This window comes from Eptatretus burgeri, chromosome 1, assembly GCF_056783735.1.
Source record: "Eptatretus burgeri isolate ZD-2024b chromosome 1, Ebu_testis_v1, whole genome shotgun sequence".
NCBI classification, from domain to species: domain Eukaryota; kingdom Metazoa; phylum Chordata; class Myxini; order Myxiniformes; family Myxinidae; genus Eptatretus; species Eptatretus burgeri.
In genome coordinates this window covers 74,591,240-74,611,217 of record NC_140961.1, presented here as the reverse complement: position 1 = coordinate 74,611,217, position 19,978 = coordinate 74,591,240, and the positions used below count along the sequence as shown (strand labels likewise).

Genomic DNA, 19,978 nt, shown 5'->3' with positions numbered 1-19,978 from the left:
TTAGATGCAAGTCGTTCATTGTTGGGATTCTCACTTACCACCCCAGTGAGGATTAGGGCGTCGCCACCTTTTTAGAAGTGAGGTTCAAATTCGAAACTGAGGCTGGAGGTTGAGGCTGCGCTTATAGCTGACAAGATGGCCGAAATAACCGCATAGCAGACAATGTGTGGTGCACAATGTGCAAGTCGTGTTCACAGAATTTGCAGGTAGTTGAATATTTTCCTGCTTATCATTGTCAAAGTTCTCAAGTATTATTTTATTCTTTCATGAAACTCACAAAGATTTTTCTGAAAATTCATTATGAGAAAAACCCAATTTGATCAATCAGGGTTGGAAGCTACACATAAATCCAAAAAGAGCCACATACGGCTCCAGAGCGACGAGTTGCAGACCCCTGGCCCAGGCCATAACATTTTTACCACTTGAGTATTTATTATCAAATCTTCAACTACCCTTTATTTCGAGAATATGGAGAATACCTTTATTGTGAGAACACGAATTAATAAATGTACATTTTTTTTTTGTATTACCAGAGAGCATGGGCTACATCTCTTGTTTTCGTCGAGTTTTGTTCGAATACAAAGCAGACACAGATGGACTTTGCATTTTGAGATGCTTTTTTGAGTTTGGTTTTGCATTTGGAACCATCTTTTTATGATCACGAGTCATCACCACCCCTCCCATGTTCAATCCATACATAATCTATCTGATGTGTCTTGTCTGTGTGTCATGTTTGGAAAAACCTCATAAAATCTAATGCCTTGCTGAAAATCCACTTAAAAAAAAAACTTTAAATATGATATATGATCAGCAAAGTGAAGCAAACCAACTGACCTGTTTTGTGATGTATGCCTTTTAAACGTTGAAACTTTCCTTACCATAATATATTCACATTTTATCATGGAATCCTTTTTCGGTCTTAATGTTCGTCTCTCTTTTTTATCCTGCAGATTATGGCCACATCAGCACATAAGGACACATGCAGGCAGGCTTTTCAAACGCTTTGTGGCCTCAACTGTTATGGTGAGCATGTTTTTGAGGGCTTGCATAAAGGAATGTTGTGGATGCATAGACTCCTATAGAGGACTGGAACCTCCCATGCTCGGGGTTTGTAACTTGAGTCTGAAGGATTAACTTGAGTCCTGGGCTAAAATGACTTCTGGAAGGGCAAGAGACACAATCTCGGGATACAAAGAGGGGGTTTTGAGGACGGCGAGTTCAGTAGTGTCATTTTCAACACCACCTGAGGTCATCTTCAAGGTCAAAAGGTCATATTTCAAGGTCAAATTGCTAAATTTTGGTATTTTTTGCCCGTTTTTGTGTCTAACTTATAAACGGTGAGAGATGGCTGATTGTAATAAGATGCAAGTGTGTCGAGCTATCAAACTTTGATATTTATTGTCATATATCGTATTACATAAACATTATATGCATGTCACAACACTCTGCCTATTACAACTATGTCAATGTCTATCACTCGTTGGCGAGCTTTTCTTGCCTCCTGAGGCATCCCAACGCTTTTTCTTTGTCACTTACATTGAGGACATGAGCTTTCAATAGAATGTTAGCTAAAGTAGTACATGCAGCATTACTACTTGCTAAAGGTGCATCTACAGAGGATAACAGCTCAGTAAAATGAAATTGGCAACGCATTTTAGTCTTGTCATACAAATTATAGGCGTTATGTATAAAAAAGACGGTTGACATAGTCGGCACACTCAATCCACCTCTATTCAAATTATCTAGAAACTCAGATGGCACCTCGTTACCATCTTCATCATCAATGATCTCCTCCATACTAGTGTTATCGCCATATTTATGAACAAGGTGTCCGGCCAAATACACTACTTTATGCTTAAGGGCATCGTCAGACCCCAATAGATCCTGAGTGTCTTGAGGAGTAATCTCGTCAATGAGTTCACTTCGCTCATCTGGATTTATGGAAGTTGTACAGTTCTTGTCGCAATCAATCACACGAGAACTAGATTCGGGCATAATGTTATGCTTAATGAGTGTTTGCAAATTTACAATTTTAGCTGCGGCCATAATGTCAACCACATCAATGTAGATGTTTCCACCGCTTCTTTGCCTGGCTTGGCCGAAAAACTTTTCCAAGGCTTCATCTGCGAATATAGCAGGAAGAACGTAGTCAAAGTCTTTCTCTGCCAGAAGCAATTTGGCAGCATCCACATTATTACGTGTGGACACAGTGAAGGCTTCAGCAGTTTGCTGAGTAAGCTTCAGCTTACGACCACCACCTCCTTGCCATGCGCAGGTAGATATAATTTGGCAGGCCTGTTCCAGCCGAGTGAAACTTGTACAGTCTTCTGTCCAAGGCTGTCTGGATTCGTCGCGCAGATGGATAGCTGAGAAATGGTCTTTCACGTTCATCATCTTGAACCACTCACTCGTTATCTGGGTGAGGATGATTGTGCCTTCGCTGATGCTCAGTGAATCCTTGAAAGTCTTTAAAGCAGCGACAGTCTTGTCATTGAACACTTGGCATACCAATGGTACGCTCTGGCGTTGAAGGGGCTTGGGGAAAACAGCGGTGTGCGTCAGCTTGGTTAAGCGAATAGGAGTAGCCCGGTCGATCTCATAAACCTTCTGAATATCACTCCAGTAAGCTTTGTACTCATTACCATCTACGATAAATGAGAGTGTCTTGCCATCAACAGTAATCCAGTTGTTGTGGAAATTTTTGAAGATGTGCACGTAGTCGTACACTAAGAACATAGATTGCTCTTGAATTGACAGCACTTGGCAATTTCCTGGTCCTCCAAGTTTTGAATAAACACTGCGGTTGGTATTGCAATTGTCACATATCAAAGAAATCACAGTACCGCCAGCACCAACTCCGGCTGATGCAGCTTCGATAAGGAGTTCCTTCAGCTGATCGGCAGTTAGTTTTTTGCAGGGCAAAATGCGTAGAATATAGCGTGGACCACCGAAATGGCAGGCAACTTCAACAACCATAGCATGTGAAGCAAGCATTTCGTGTTCACCACCCGCTGCTGCATTTTGAGCATATCATACAACATGCCCTCCAGAAAATTGCAATGTCTCGACCAGCTTTACTTCGTCAAACATTAAATTGACCAAACGCTGCTGTGGTTTAAGCTGGTCGAATAAGGTTTTGAGGTTGGAGTCCTGCTGACTATTGCAAGCATTTGTTTTACCTTTTTTGTTGATTGTAGAATGATTAAGCCGGATCGATGAATCATTTTGTATGCACTGGTTGATATGTTGTGAAGCTGCATTGCGAAAATCATAGTATCGGTATCAAATCGGCGACGATCAAGAGGTTTGAACGTAAGATGTAGCTGCGACAGAAGGAAGGTGAAATGAGGAAGCTCGTGTGCCTCAGTCATCCAAGAGAGCTGGCTTATTACAAGCTGAAGAATTTCCTTGCTTGTGCATTCATAGATGTTTACCTGGTCAGTTATGGATCTAATCTGGGACCATTTTGAGAGCAGGCTGTTCTTCTGCAAAGGAAAAAGTCATTTGGGCACCTCAATGCCATCTTTCTCAACTCTATTCAAGAAGAAATCCAAAACGTGAGTGAACTTGTTGGAAATTAAAGAACTGCTTGACAGTTTGTCCAGGAGCATTAGTTCTTGATAGGTAAAGGTTTTCCTGGTCTTTTATGACGTTAAAGCCAGGAAAATAGGAGCTTGAGTGTTTAGCACAGCACAGTTTCTTTAGCACAGAAGTGGTCGAAATCTTGGATATTGTCTGCAGCCACATCAGCTGCCTGCATCTTCTTGGCTCTTGATTCTGATGTAGAAGATGATGTTGGGCGTGGGGCTGAAGTCACCTGCTTCAAAGCTGATTTCGGTACTCCAGGAAATATTGATGGGGGTTCTTTGGGTCATTTGCCACCCCTAACTGACACCCCAATCACAATTGAAATGTGTCTCACAAATATATATCTCCTTTAAGCACCTCAAGCTTTCTTTCTCATTTGGCATTGCCAATATCCATCTCTCCCTCTCCTCAGGATCTTTTGGGAAGGATATGACCTTTACATAAGGCGTCCCATCATAGTTTCCTCTACAACCAAAGTAGCTGCAGCGACGTGGCATATTGTCACCAAAGCAGGAAACAACACAAAGATCCTGTGAGATCACCAGCTTGACATTTTCTGAAAGAGAAACAAACAAAACATACATTAGTTAACGATGATAGAAATCAGCAAGTAGGTGCAGTAGGTGCACAATGTCATGTTTTGTCATAGACTTTACAAAAGTTTTTTCCTCTATGAGTTAGACACAAAAACGGGCAAAAAATACCAAAATTCAGTAATTTGACCTTGAAATATGACCTTTTGACCTTGAAGATGACCTCAGGTGGTGTTGAAAATGACACTATTGAACTCGCCGTCCTCAAAAACCCCTACATCGATCCCGAGATCGTGTCTCTTGCCCTTCGAGAAGTCATTTTAGCCCCGGACTCAAGTTAATCCTTCAGACTCAAGTTACAAACCCCGAGATCGTGAGGTTCCAGTCCTTCTCTATAGGAGTCTATGAGTGGATGTGAAAGTGAATCACTCCCTGTATGTCAGCACCATGACTTTACGGTACAACCCACAATTGGAAACAAATAGATGCTCCTGAAAGAGTTCCGTAAAAGTACAAGTATTGACGTACACGCAACTATACACCTTTCCTCCATGTCACTTACACTATAATCCCATGCAGTGCAGGAGGACTTTGGCACCACTTCCGACCGTTTCAAGTCCTGTGGCGATGGGGAATGAGTGGTGAGGATAGGCGGAAAATATCTCTGGTAGTCCGTAGTCCCAACCCTGCACCCAGGTGGCTCCTGCATGACGGCCGCTCGCTTCTGATCCAGTGACAGAAGTATCCGTGTCCCGCTGGACTGTCAGAACAGCCCTCTCTAGGGACAGCACTGCTCTCCCTAATCTGGGGGGAAGGGTCAATAAAAGGCGACTTAAAGCTCCCCCACCTTCAGCTTGCCGATCTACCACAGCTGGCTGTTCATCTAACTTCTGCTTCTAAAGAAACTTCTGCTTCAAAATAATCTAACTTCGAAAGAAATTAAAAAAATTAAAACGAAAAAGCTAAACGTTTGGTGGGTGGAATGTTCGCACACTCCAAGATAACACAACCAAACCAGAATGAAAAACACCAATCGTCACTCAGGTACTCACTCAGAAAGGCATCAATTTTTGCAGCGCTTCATGAGACAAGATTTGCCAATGAGTCGCAGCTCACCGAAACATGCGCCGGATACACATTCTACTGGATTGGTAAACCTGCGGATGCTGCTCGACAAGTTGGTATTGGTTTTGCCATCAAAACCAAGCTCTTTCCGCAGCTGGTATCCATCCCGAAAGGACACAATGAGCGCTTGTCGATTCAGCTAAAACCTTAGGACAGACGTGCTACTATTATCAGCACGTATGCACCAACCATGTCCTATTCCGCTGAAGAGAAATAACCCTTTTATGAACAACAATCACAAATTCTATCACCTGCACCTGCCAATGACAAAATTGTGTTGCTGGTCGATTTCAATGCCAGAATGGGCTGCAACTCCGATGAATGGGACCAAGTTATTGGCAACCGTGGTGTTGGTAAAGAAAACAACGATGGTTCACTCGTGTTAATTTTTGCGTCATGAACACGCTATTCCGACAGGCAAACTACCTGAAAACATTGTGGATGCATTCATGGTCAAAACACTGGCATCTAATAGACTATAGCATTGTGCGTCAACATGATTGACATGACATCCATCTGACCAGAGCTGTTCAGCATTTTACTGTACGGTCCGATCATCGTCTGATCATTGCTAAAACAGCTCTCCTCCTTGTGCCTTAAGCATGGAACCAGCGACACTGACGAAACCCGAAGGTGAAAGTTTTGAAGCTGAAAAACCCAGACACACGTACCAAGGTAGCAGTACATCGAAAGGAGGAGTTGGGAAAATCTGATGATGCTGACTTTAATTTGTGCACTGCTGAATTGAATGCACTCTGCAAAGCTACCCGGAAGGCTGCGCTCAATACAATTGCCACATAGAATGGAAATATTGCAATTGGTTTGACGAAAACTATCTGCTTCTTCTTCCCATGCTGGACGACCAGCACCAGTAGCATGTCGCCTCTGCATGCGACACATGTAATCTGTTGAAGTAAAACGAATACACAAGGCCAGAAGTGCAGCACAGAAGAAATGGCGCCAACTGAAAGGACTACTTGATCAACAGAGCTCATGTGCTCCAACAAGCTGCCAATCGCAGAGACGTACAAGGCTTTTTCAAAGAAGTCCCAGTTTTGACGGGATCATGGTGGTACGAAATGCTGAGGGGAGTTCTCTTGTCATGAAGCCAACTGCAAAAATGGGCAGAACACTTCGGCAAGGTTTGGAACAAGCTCTCCAACATCGACAATGCAACAAAGAAGACATCCACCCGATAGCTGAGATGTCACACCTCGCGGTACTAGCAACACTAGATGAAATCTACAAAGTAATGAAACAACTAAAGACTGGCAAGGCATCTTGTGCTGACGATATTCCAACGGAAGTGTACAAGCATGGCAGCCCCATCTGCTTTTGTGATGACATAAACTGTTCACCCAAATCTGGAATGAGGAGTCGGTCCCACAGGATTTCAAAGATGCCACAATCGTCCAACTGTACAAAAGAAAAGGCAACCGATCGGACTGCAACAACTACCGAGGAATCGCACTGTTGTCCACAGTCAGGAAAATTCATCAATGGGATATCCGGGCTTGCAGGGGATATGGGATATCCACCCAGAGAGCCAATGTGGCTTCAGAACAAACCGTGGAATAGCTGATATGGTTTTTGCAGTGCGACAAATACAGGGAAAGTGTCGCGAACAACACAAGGGCATGTACATTGTTCTTGTTGACCTGACAAAAGCGTTTGACTCAGTCAGCCGCCTTGGCCTGTGGAAATTATTGTGACTCGTCGGTTGCCCACAGAGGCTGGTTAACATCATTCATTCGTTTCACGATGTCATGAAGTGCACTAAACAAGGCTGTGTCCCAGCACCAACTCTCTTCGGCACTGTGATCGCCGCAATGATTCTCGACGCACTGGAGGACTCGGGTCCTGAGGGAGTCAACATCCACTTCCATTCCGATGGCAGCGTTTTTAACCTCAGCCGTCTTTAAGCCAAGACCAAAGTGTGACTGATGCCTATCATACAGCTGTTGTTCACTGATGATTGCATCCTTGTCATCCACATAGAGGAGAATGGACAATGACTGATGGACGCCTTCGTACGATTTGCTGACTGATACGGCTTGACCGTCAGCATCAAGAAGACTGAAGCATTGTTCCAGCTGAAACTGGATTCACTGTACATGGAACCCTGGGTCACAATCAAGGACCGGCCATTGAAAGTTGCGGAGAAGTTCCACAACTTGGGCAGCGTCATCAGTAACGATGGTACCATCGATGCCAAAATTACATCATGCATCAGTAAAGCGAGTGCTGCATTTGTTTTGCTCATCCCACGACTGTGGTCCACTTATGAAGTGTCACTTGCCACAAAGATCAGTGTTTTTCATTCCATCATTATGCCCACCTTGCTATACAGCTGTGAGACGTGGATGCCCTGCCATCGCAATGTGCAGAACTTAGCTTCCACATGAGGTGCCTGCAGAGCATTTTGAACATTCGCTGACAAGACAAAGTCCCAAACACAAAAGTACTGTCCCGATGCAGCTTGGACGGAATCAAATCTGGTCACTTAGTGAGGATGGAGGACCATTGGCTGCCCAAAACGTTGTTCCATGATGAGCTTGCAGAAGGCAAATAATCAATTGGTGTCCTCAAAAAGCCATACAAAGACTCGCTTTCAGCTAACCTCAAATGGTGCGAGCTCAGCACGACCGGACGCAAGAAAATTGCGCTTCATCATGGGAAGCGGCGCAGTTACTACACCGACTGTGTGGCAGAATTTGAGCAGACATGCAGCAAGAATGGGGAAGAGAAGAGAAGAGAAGAGAAGATGAACGAAGGAGGTAACAGCAACTTTGTGGTGGAAAGCCTTGTGATCCGTTGAGTGTGATAGCTCAACCCACGACGACGATATACCTCTCCTGCCCTATGATACATGGAGCATTGGAATCGCCCTGCATTATTCCTCTGGGCTTCCACTACATTGCATACAGATTTGCCTTCCTGCGCCAAGGCCTTCTTAGCTCGTGCCCCGCAAAGCGGTAGATGGGATTTTTCAATCGTGTGTTTGTGTGTGTGTTCAGAGCCGAACTTTTTTTTTTTTTAACCATTTGAGCTTTTGTCATCGAAAGTTAAACAAAACTTTATTATGAAGATATGGAGAAGACTAATAATTGGGTCAAAATGTCAAAGGGAAAATTCACAGTGAGTATAAATCGGCCTTATCAGTCCTTCTGCTGCGATGCTGCTCAAGATTGCTGTTGAAAAAAAAAATCTCTTCCATGTTTCCTTATTTATTTTTCTGGATATTAACATTGAGCTTCAGTGTGTCTGTCCAGGACATAACCTTTTTTACCATTTGAGCTTTTGTCATCAAATGTTTAACAAATCTTTGTGAGAATACGGAGACAAAAATAAATACATAAACAAATTAGCTTTTGTTTTCGTCAAGTTTAGTTTGAGCACAAATCAGACGTGGATGTGCTTTGCATTTTGATATGTTCTTCATAGTTTCAGCCATTGTTTTACTTGTTGTTACCCTTTTTACTCCATGAGGAGGACTATGCTTTCCTTCAACCAATTTATACTTGCCACACGTCCTTCCCAACACGATACACACCAGGGCAAAGCAGTTATTGAGCAAGCCGCCATGAACACTATCCAAAATAAATCTCCTCTGTGAGAAATTATACGATGATTGCAAAAATGAGACCACAGAAGATCGCTGCCTCACACTTCACAAAGTATGTAGTTTTTCATCATGCAATGATCTCGTTCATCTAGAAATGCGTATCTGTGGTCCTTGTAGTATGTGTTGGTCATCCCTAACCCCCCTTTCCCACACCGACCACCTCTCTCCGCCTTCTTGTGGTTAAAATAAAAAGTGGCCTTTGTTTGGCACAATACTTGTACGATGTGAGTCAGGTCATTGATGTTTGTATACCTTTCCCCATCCTTCCTCCCCCATTGCTTCCCCACTTGCAAGTCAACCCTTGCACCAATGCTACTCTGAGGAATGGTGAAAAAATAAATGAATAGGAATGTGGCTTCTTTCGCATCACCTCACAGCACTCATGTGTAATGACACCAGGTCGCATGATACCAGCTTTTTCAGAGTTGTTGAAACTGCTCCGAGTCCATACTTTTGTAGTCACATGAGAACTTGGAAAAAACAGAGGCCTTAAAGTTCATGCCATGAACTAAGGTGTTTTGAATACTGACATTGTAAAGATTTAATTGTGATTCTTTGAAATTAGTGTGAAAAATAAATCCTTTATTTTTATATATTTTATGCAAATGTGAATTTACTGTACATAGTTGTCTGACTGTTCCAACTCTATTTCCCATCTCGTTTCTTATAAATTGCTTTCTTCGATTGAGTCATTATTACCCGAGATGTCACACGAACGAGCATTCTTTTGACCTGAATTTAGCTATGGGCTACCTTTCTTTATCAGAAATTCCAAATGTAATGCTAACTTTTTTGAATCACGAATTATATCTGCAGGATGTGTTTCTTTGAGTAAATATTGTTGTGGTTACCAGATTCGCAAACCACCATTCAGGTCCCTTAGGTGAGGTATCTCGGTAAGTACATGTGTAGTTAGGCCCGAACCCGTTGTCTAGTGGGAATACATGTCATTTATGCGAGCTGCGACTCTTCAGGATAGCCGTTTTTCTTTTACTATCTTTATTTTGGACCAACCGCCATGATTACCATCACAACCACAACAACAACCACCAACCACAACGCCGCTTCACCACAACCGCCACGACCTTTACCGTCACAACTCGCCACCATCGCATCACCGTCATCTCGCGCCACTCATGGGCACCGATGCTGGACTCGTGTAGGGCGCACGTTGAACAGCGTGTACAAAATCACGGATTTTGTGCTTCAAAAACGGATCAAAAACGACACACGCCCACTTTTTGCCGTCCAATCGGTGAGCGAGGGGCGGGTGGCCCCGCCCCCAGGGCGATCGATATATGCAAATTTGTGGATCAAAAGCCTTCACGCCCACTTTTTCTCGGGCCAATGGGGAGCGAGGTGAAAGGTCAAAGGGAGGGGTCAAAGGCGAAGTTACGGGGGGATAAAAGGACGGTGTTCGTCAGACACCAAAAAGGAGAACGAGAAGGAGTCGGAACGAGAAGGAGTCGGAACGAAAAGGGGAGAACGAGAAGGAGTCGGAACGGAGGGGACGAGTGTGGAAGTCTGGAGCCCGAAGCCTGCAGTGGCTGGAGAAGCTGAAGAGAGTCGGACGAGGGGGTGCTCGCGTCGGTGCCAGGAGCTGCACGCCCGAGGGAGGCCGGCAGCGCGACCTGGCCGAGGTGGAGACGCACACCAGGGATAATAAAGATCCTCTATACCCCGAGCATCAGCTAACCCCTCCTCTTTCCCCCCGCGCTGAGATAGTCAGACCAAGGGGCGCGCTTTTCCCACCCGCTACCAGACACCGTCCACGAGGCCCGCGGGTTGCGGGGCCATCGCCGCTCCGCGTCTCATCACCAGACGGGTAGGCCCGACCCGGTCTCGGCCTCAGGCCCGCCTCATTCTTGAGGATATTTCTTTTCCTTGGTTTTGGGTATGTGTTGTCGGCGCCGTCTGTGAAGTAGAATTGTATAAGTGTTGCCGTGTGCTCGGTAGTCGGTATTAGCTCTGCACTGTGTTTTCACTTTTATATTTGCTTTTGTGTAAATGGAAGTGTTTTCTTTTTTTGTGTGCTTTTGGTGGAATTGTATTTGTGTGCTTCCCGTGTGCCGCGAATAAATGTGCTTTATTGTTGAACTGTTCTCCCGCTTCGCTTCGTCTTTTCCCCCATTGAACCCTCATCTTGCTTCACGTAAAGGGTTGGTAGTGGGCTGAATACGCCCGATAATTAATCGAACCGTCGAGGTCGACGATAACACCGCTCGGTTATTCTGATAGTACGGAACGGGTCGCTTAAGTGGCCCGTGTCCGAAGTCGACCTGCGGCGAGGTGCGATCGCCCGGTCTACCCTCCGCGTGGGTACTTAGGTAGGTCGAATTTGGCGAGCAACCCTATCCCACGCGGGGGCTGATTGGCTCGATCGCGGTGAGACCGAAAGGTCCACCCGTGACTGGTTCCCGGCGTTAGTCCGAGAGGGTCACGACTGGATTGTCCGTCCGGTGGGCGACGTGCCGCGATTCGAGTTACGTGGCCGTTCGCACGCCGGCGGGCGCGAAATCGGCAACACTGGTGTCAGGTCGTGCGATATAAACTCATCGCCCTCCTCGCGGCACTGGAATCGGAGAACAGGAAAACGGGCTCTCCTGTCTCCGGCTAAATTCACGGGAATCGGTCCAGGGGTGAGAGAAGCGACCCCCGATTCCCTCCAAATTACGAGCGAGCTAAATTAACCCTTCACGAGAAGCAAGATGGCGTCTCAAGGCGAGCGGGAGCCGGGGGTATTAGAAATGTATATGTGTAATAATGTAGAGTCCATGGTCCAGGATGGAATCCCCGAGCAGGAAATGTTGATTGTGCAGGAACACGGACTCGCCCAACTGAACCCAGGGCCCGAGGTGGGTGCGGCAGCGGCCGCGGTGTATGACACCTCCCCCCCCCTCTCCACCAAGACCCTTCCCCAACCCCTGCCGAAACGGCTCACTTGAGTGCATCCGACATGGCCCAGCTATTCACCATGCTGGCACAAATGAATGCGGCAATGACAAATGAAATAAAAAACGAAATGAAAGACATGAACAAACAAATAAACGAAAAGATGGATACAAATAAAAACGAAATGAAAGACATGAACAAACAAATAAACGAAAAGATGGATACATTCACAAACGAAATAAAACGCATGAAAACTAAAATGGAAACAAACATGAAGGAAGAAACGAGAAAGCTACGGGGTGAGACGCAGAACATGGGCCGATGCCTGCAGGCGGGCATGAAGGCCGTGAGCAGGGAACTTAAAATGGCGACTCCACGTGTCGGAACGAACGAGCTGGAAGGGGGTGCAACGGCTGACAGGCCCGCGGTGGAGGCGGGTAAGGAAAAAGTAATTCGAGAGACAAGAGACGAGGTGAAAGTAATTGCGAGGGAGAGAAAAGAACAATTAATACGGAAAGCAAGGATGAGGTACGCGGAGATCGTGAAAGAGCAAGGAGTGAAAAACAGGGAAGGACGGGAGCGACTTAAAGAGAAAGCAAGGTTGACCTACATAAAGATAAGGGAAAGACGCCAGAAAGAAGCAGAGACCAATAAACACGATGAAGACGGGGTAAGTGACGCACACACACACACGGAGGTAGTGGAGGATAATGGGGGTGAGCTCGCGGAGCGTGTCGGGACCCAGTGCGAGCACCTGGATGGCCTCCTCCAGGAACGAGGGGAGGGAGTATGCCCCCTTGAGGCGAGTCACGACCAGGTGGGTTCGGTCGTGCTTTGCGAGGTTGAGGGGACGGGTGCTGTGGACGGGTGCACGGAGAGCTTGGGGGTATAGAGGCCCCGGAGACCCTTGTGGGGACACGAATCCCCAGGGTGGTTGTCCCTGTGTGTGTGGTGCAAGGTGTGAGTGCGGCACCGTGTGTGGAAGCGACCCCGTGTGTGAGTGGTGTGGTGGCGATGGTGCCAGAGTGCGTGCTTCCCAGCACGCCGGGTGTGGATGGGGCACCGTGTGTGAGTGAGGCCGTGTGTGTGAGTGAAACGGCCAGTATGAGTGAGGCACCACGTGTGAGTGGTGTGGTGGCGATGGTGCCGGAGTACGTGCTTCCCAGCACGCCGTGTGTGGATGAGGCACGGAGTGTGAGTGAGGCACCGCGGGTGAGTGCCCCCGCGTGTGTGGATGAGGCACGGAGTGCGAGTGAGGCACCGCGGGTGAGTGCCCCGCACGCGTGAGTGAACGGCCGTGTGCAAGGTCGCTGTGTGCAAGGGAGACCGTGTGTGTGAGAGAGCGGTATGTGAGGGAGATGTCGGTTGGCATGCGGGAGCACGCAGCCGCATCTCCCGGTGTGAATGTGATGGAGTGGACTGTGTGCGTCGTAACACGCAGGTATGCGTGTGTGGAATGGAGACTGAGACGGCGACAGAGGAGAGAAAGCCGGGTAGCGGCTGTAGCTGTTTCGAGGACCGTGCCGGGTTCACCCAGCAGTGAGCACGAGGTTCGTGCGGTGCAACGCACGAGACCACCACGTGCTCGCTTGCGAGAGTGAAGTCCCGGTCCGGAAACGCACGCGGTGGATTTGCCGATCCCGCGGACGGACAAAGTTTAGGCAGGTAAATGGATTTGGACCGGACGGGTTCTCCACGCGATCGTGTGTGTTAAGCTCCAACGGGCAAGGCACATGTGTTCGTGTGGGGAACCCCTCGAGACGTATGGCTTGTGTTTTTTTTTTTATGCGCACGGTGACGCCATGGCTGCACGTGGGGTTGGAATCCGGCAGGAGGGGTATCTCTGCCGGATGGTCCCGTCCAAGGAGGGACGAGGAACACGTGCAGCTGCATGACGTCACGGGCAGGTGCAAAGTGCGCGAGCTCTGAGTTGCCGCGCAGGTGCTGCGCATGGGAAAAAAAAAAAAAAGCAAGCCTCACTTTCGGGTGTACAGGATTCCTGGGCAAGGGGTGAAAGACCCCCTTCCCTGGGCACAGGATGGAAACTAGTTAGGGGGAAGGGTTAGCTTAGTTAGACCGACTTCATGGGGCAGGGGTAAGTCCTCATGGAGTCCGTGGAATGGATTAGGTGGAGGGATTTAGTGAGCTTTAGGTTGGGAAATAAAATGAATTTATGATTTGGAGACAGAGACAGACTTGTGGATGTGTAGAGGGGACGTAGTTTAGCTACGTAGGTTAAAAGGAACGTGCTGTAGTTTAAGGGACGACGTGGGAGCACGAGTTAGTTAGGGGATGTAGATAGGAGGATGGCAGAGTTCAGTGGTGTGTGTGTTGAAGAGTTGGTGAGTGAAGTGGAAGCATGTCCTTGGTGAGTGAGTGAGGCCAGCGGGTCTGTGTGTATGGAGTGAATGGGGAATGCATGGTGCGATGAGTGATTGGGGGGAGGAGTGACTCCCGCCCAAGGGACCCCGGGGTCAGAGTAAAGTGAGTTAGGGGGTTAGTCAAATTGAAAAATGGAGGTCGTTTTGTTGTTGGTGGGAAAGTAGGCTCGAGACCCATTTGGAGGGGTGCAGGAGCCCTGTTGACGGGCTTGGGAGCGTGGCTGCGAAAGGTGAGTATCGCTGAGTGGGTACCCTGGGCACCAGGCTAGTCGGCCGCGGTAGGCCATGGGCCCATGGGGGGCCGGGATAGAGTAGTGGGCACGGGTGCGCCTGCTTGGTGCGGGGGCCCGGGGCGCCATTATCCGCGTGGGCAGTGTTGTGGGCACGGGTGACCCTCGGAAAGGGGCCCGGGAGGCCGGCCTGCCACGTGTGCGGTTCAGGGGAGGTGCCATGGGGGCACTCCCCGGTGTTAGGGAGCTGGTAGGCTCGGAGGCAGTGTAGTGCCCGGGGGTGCCATAGCGGGAGATTCGGCAGAGGGTCGTGCCTGCCAAAGGGAGCCACGTGTCCCAGCCAGGAGACCGTGTGAGGGCACGGAGAGAAAATTGGGGGGCGAGGCCCGAAATTGTGAGGACACCAACACAGGCGACGGGAATCTGGGTTGTTAGAACCAATAGTTTAAGCGAGAGGCGCTTGTTGAAAGCCCCGGGGTAGTTTAACTGTTAAATGGATAGGGTAGATTAGGAGATGTACCCCTCCGCACCATCCATCCCCTCGCTCTCGCTGTGGGCCGCTGGACCCACTTTGGTTAAAGATCGCCGAACTCTGGGGAGGCCATTCTGAGGCTTCATTGGGCCTCGACACAGGACGCTAGCTCTCCCTTGTTCCCCTCTGGGAAGGGAACGTAGGGGTTGGGAGTAGGCTAGGTGACAGAATAGGTTAGCCGAACAAGGACGATAAAGGGGGTTAGGGGACGATTTATAGTGGGGAAGTAAAAATAAAAACAATAAAAAAATAAGTTGGGGCTAAATTGGGGTTTGACAAATTAAGGGAGTGGGTATGTACAGTGACAGGCAAAGGCGATAGGTTGGGAGGGAGACAGGTAGGTAGGTCCGAGCCCGCCCTCCAAGAGGCCAGCACCACCGCACTCCCTCCACCAACCTCCACTGAACGGCAAGAGCTGGCCAACTTCATCGGCTGGCCGTGTTTTGCTTCAAGGCGGAGGCCGGCCAACTTCATCGGCAGCTGTTGTTTTGCTGCAAGGCCTGTGCCATCGGCTGGCCGTGTTTGCTTCAAGGCCTGTGCCGGCCAGTTCATCTGCCCGCTATGTTTGCCTGCAGCGGCCTTCATCTGCCGGCTGTGTTTGCCTGCAGCGGCCTTCTTCTGTGGGCTGTGTTTGCCTGCTGCCTTTGCCATGCCATGCCCACTGCCCACATTCACCAGCCCCGTTCAATTTTGCTTTGCCCCCCCTGTTCATTTCCATGTGCGCCAGGATCCGCAAGGCAACAGTTTTCAAGCTGCAAGAACTGCCCTGTTGGCAGCTACAACACGGGCCTGCAGTGGCGGCCCGTGCACCGTGTTTGCGTCCATCCATTCATGCATCCATTCGTTGTGCTCATTGCGTGTGCCGCTTGAGCTGGCACGGAGACTACGTTTGTGCAGCCCATGCACCGTTGTGGTTCACTGCGTTCAGTTCAAAAGGGAAGGCCTTGGACTGCGTGTGAGCAGCCAGCCACGTTCCCTGTCACCTGCATTGTTTGAGTCAGAGACTGCATGTGGGCAGCCTGGCTCCCTGCTAACTGCTTTTCTTTTGCAGAGTTCAATGATCCTGGGCCATGGTTTAGTGTAAAATTTGTAAGTTAAGGTTAAGATGTACTGTAAATATGAGTGTGCCCCCGGCATGTATGTCTTAGCGCCGGCAATTTTATTTAAGTCGTCCGTGTGAGTGAGTTTGTTTAGATAGTTACGCAGCCCTCAGGTTATTTATTTTGGGGACACGAATACCATGAATGTCGCACTCAGGGATCCGTAGGTAAAATGTACTAGGGGAAAACTACACATGATGGCACACGAAAATTTGACGACTCGGGACGAGTCTGTAAAAAGGGAAGGGGTAGTGTTGTGGTTACCAGATTCGCAAACCACCATTCAGGTCCCTTAGGTGAGGTATCTCGGTAAGTACATGTGTAGTTAGGCCCGAACCCGTTGTCTAGTGGGAATACATGTCATTTATGCGAGCTGCGACTCTTCAGGATAGCCGTTTTTCTTTTACTATCTTTATTTTGGACCAACCGCCATGATTACCATCACAACCACAACAACAACCACCAACCACAACGCCGCTTCACCACAACCGCCACGACCTTTACCGTCACAACTCGCCACCATCGCATCACCGTCATCTCGCGCCACTCATGGGCACCGATGCTGGACTCGTGTAGGGCGCACGTTGAACAGCGTGTACAAAATCACGGATTTTGTGCTTCAAAAACGGATCAAAAACGACACACGCCCACTTTTTGCCGTCCAATCGGTGAGCGAGGGACGACTGGCCCCGCCCCAGGGCGATCGATATATGCAAATTTGTGGATCAAAAAGCCTTCACGCCCACTTTTTCTCGGGCCAATGGGGAGCGAGGTGAAAGGTCAAAGGGAGGGGTCAAAGGCGAAGTTACGGGGGATAAAAGGACGGTGTTCGTCAGACACCAAAAAGGAGAACGAGAAGGAGTCGGAACGAGAAGGAGTCGGAACGAAAAGCAGAGAACGAGAAGAAGTCGGAACGGAGGGGACGAGTGTGGAAGTCTGGAGCCCGAAGCCTGCAGTGGCTGGAGAAGCTGAAGAGAGTCGGACGAGGGGTGCTCGCGTCGGTGCCAGGAGCTGCACGCCCGAGGGAGGCCGGCAGCGCGACCTGGCCGAGGTGGAGACGCACACCAGGGATAATAAAGATCCTCTATACCCCGAGCATCAGCAACCCCCTCCTGTTTCCCCCGCGCTGAGATAGTGCGACCAAGGGGGCCCCTTTTCCCACCCCCTACCAGACACCGTCCACGAGGCCCGCGGGTTGCGGGGCCATCGCCGCTCCGCGTCTCATCACCAGACGGGTAGGCCCGACCCGGTCTCGGCCTCAGGCCCGCCTCATTCTTGAGGATATTTCTTTTCCTTGGTTTTGGGTATGTGTTGTCGGCGCCGTCTGTGAAGTAGAATTGTATAAGTGTTGCCGTGTGCTCGGTAGTCGGTATTAGCTCTGCACTGTGTTTTCACTTTTATATTTGCTTTTTGTGTAAATGGAAGTGTGTTTTCTTTTTTTTGTGTGCTTTTGGTGGAATTGTATTTGTGTGCTTCCCGTGTGCCGCGAATAAATGTGCTTTATTGTTGAACTGTTCTCCCGCTTCGCTTCGTCTTTTCCCCCATTGAACCCTCATCTTTCTTCACGTAAAGGGTTGGTAGTGGGCTGAATACGCCCGATAATTAATCGAACCGTCGAGGTCGACGATAACACCGCTCGGTTATTCTGATAGTACGGAACGGGTCGCTTAAGTGGCCCGTGTCCGAAGTCGACCTGCGGCGAGGTGCGATCGCCCGGTCTACCCTCCGCGTGGGTACTTAGGTAGGTCGAATTTGGCGAGCAACCCTATCCCACGCGGGGGCTGATTGGCTCGATCGCGGTGAGACCGAAAGGTCCACCCGTGACTGGTTCCCGGCGTTAGTCCGAGAGGGTCACGACTGGATTGTCCGTCCGGTGGGCGACGTGCCGCGATTCGAGTTACGTGGCCGTTCGCACGCCGGCGGGCGCGAAATCCGCAACAATATCATCGAGCGCAGCACCCCCTCTGCTGTCCCTGGGCCATAAAGCTAGTGAATTTATGTAACCTGCACATTAACATCGAACTTGACACCTTTAAAAATGATATCATCTTTTGAAAACATTGATGCTTTCTCAAAAATATACTCATGGAGTGGGTCCAGGTGTTCGAACGTCCGTTAACATTTGACTAAAACATCTTCTCCTCACAAACCACTGAACCGATATGGACCAAATTTGGTACGATGCATCAGTACAGTAAGGCCTCATGGGGTTGGGCTCACCGTCCAGATCTGCCCATTTGGAGGGGGTGAAAGGGGGGTTTTGCCCCAAATATTGGTATTTCATTCAAAAATATTCTTGTCAGAAACATACAACCGGATCCAGACCAAACTGTCCACGTGGCATCGTGACCATACCCTAACCTTGAGTTTTTTCCTCTCCATGGCCATATAATATATCTCCCTTCCAAAGGAGGCAACGATCTCCCTCCCCTAATCCCCCGTATTCACTGAAATATATTTTCCTCACAAACGACATGACCGATACATCAGAACAGTAAGGCCTCATGGGGTTGTGTTTCCCATCTGGATCCACCCCTTATAAGAGGCCGAAAAGTGGGGTTTCGCCGCAAATTCAGGTAATTTATTTTAAAATCGCCTCAGAAACCGACGGAAAATCTATTCTACTTTGTGTCATTCAGAAATCTACTTTCTAATCAGAAATCTATTTAGTGTCATCGATGCAAGATGCAGACCAAACTCTTTTAAATACATAAGGAACATGCCATTAACTTAAGTTCTGCTCCCATCGACCATACCGCTTCAGGAAGGGGGGCCATGGCCCCTTTCCCCTAATCCCTCATCCCTCTTCCCTCATTTTCACCCCACCTGTTGGGGAAATAGCCATCAGTACCCCCATGGGGCTGATTTTAACTCTTTTTGTGATTTTTCTTTTTTTAATTGTGGCATAACCTTTTTGTGTAATTTTTTTTTTTACTCTCTTGCCTTTTCATGGGTGGCAGGATGGCCCAGAGGTACACACACTCGCTGCTAAGCCTTTTGAGTTCCAACCCAGGTTTGAATCCCGATCCAGCTATGTACTGTCATCCTGGTGTTTCACAGGCAGGGTGATTCATCAATGTGTGTTCTGTCCCTCGGATTGATGTTAAATTGGGCGTCCCGTCTCCCGACATTAATTGGTGGACGTTAAAGATCCCCACAGTGTTCTTTGGGAAGAGTCGGAAAGCGATCGCCGGCACGACGAACAGATTATACATTCGTGCCCTAACTACAGTTGGGAAGGTAATGGCAAACCACCCAGCATAACTCTTGCCAAGAAACTGCTTCAGCAGCACTGATACTTTGTAACAGAGTATGGTACACCATAATCAGAATCAGAATCTAGCTTCCTGTAAATCTGTTCCTCATTTGATTGTCATCACTTTCCCATTCATTATGTATGCCTCTCGGCCTTCTGTTGTCCTTGTTTTCCATAATCCACGACCTGTGGAAATGTGAAGAGAATGTAACGATTATGAAACGATTAGATATACCAGGATTCACAAAATGATATTCCTTTGCTTCAGTTTTGTTTTTTTTATTTGGGAAGAGTTTCCAAACTCCACTTGAATTGATTTGGTGCAAACGTCATTGTCTTCCAGCCATCTTTGGTGTTGTCACAGGTGAATTTTTTAAGAGTTTGAAACTGCATAACATAATACAGTATCTACTGCAAATGTAGCTCCCAGTGTTTCATTTAAGCGTTATATTCTTTGTGGAGTAATTTCTCAATCAAAATTTAACAGGCATTAACTAACTCGTGAGATAATGCTGCTTCTATTTATTGGGCTAAAACACTTATTTTTGTTTATTATTTTTGTGTTTGCAGCAAGGTGTTTATGGCCATTCCCTCAGTGGGTACCAACCTTCTTTCAGCTGATACGCACACTGGTAGCCTTGGGTGCAACCCCTGCTTCACTTTTTCCTGCAGTTGGATTTCATCCTGTATTTCCCACTGACTTACACCGGTTTGTA

At 48.1% G+C, this 19,978-nt stretch overlaps 1 protein-coding gene across 6 annotated transcripts in view; it reads left to right on the top strand.

Moving 5' to 3' along the window:
* LOC147034762 (protein FAM178B-like) overlaps positions 1-19,978 on the top strand; it is a 173,484-nt gene that overhangs the window by 50,878 nt on the left and 102,628 nt on the right. For all 6 annotated transcript variants that reach the window (XM_085888466.1, XM_085888487.1, XM_085888476.1 and 3 more), the window contains 2 exons: positions 951-1,023; positions 19,833-19,971. In XM_085888466.1, the coding sequence (XP_085744592.1) occupies positions 951-1,023; positions 19,833-19,971 (212 nt within the window). The remainder of the gene's footprint in view (positions 1-950; positions 1,024-19,832; positions 19,972-19,978) is intronic.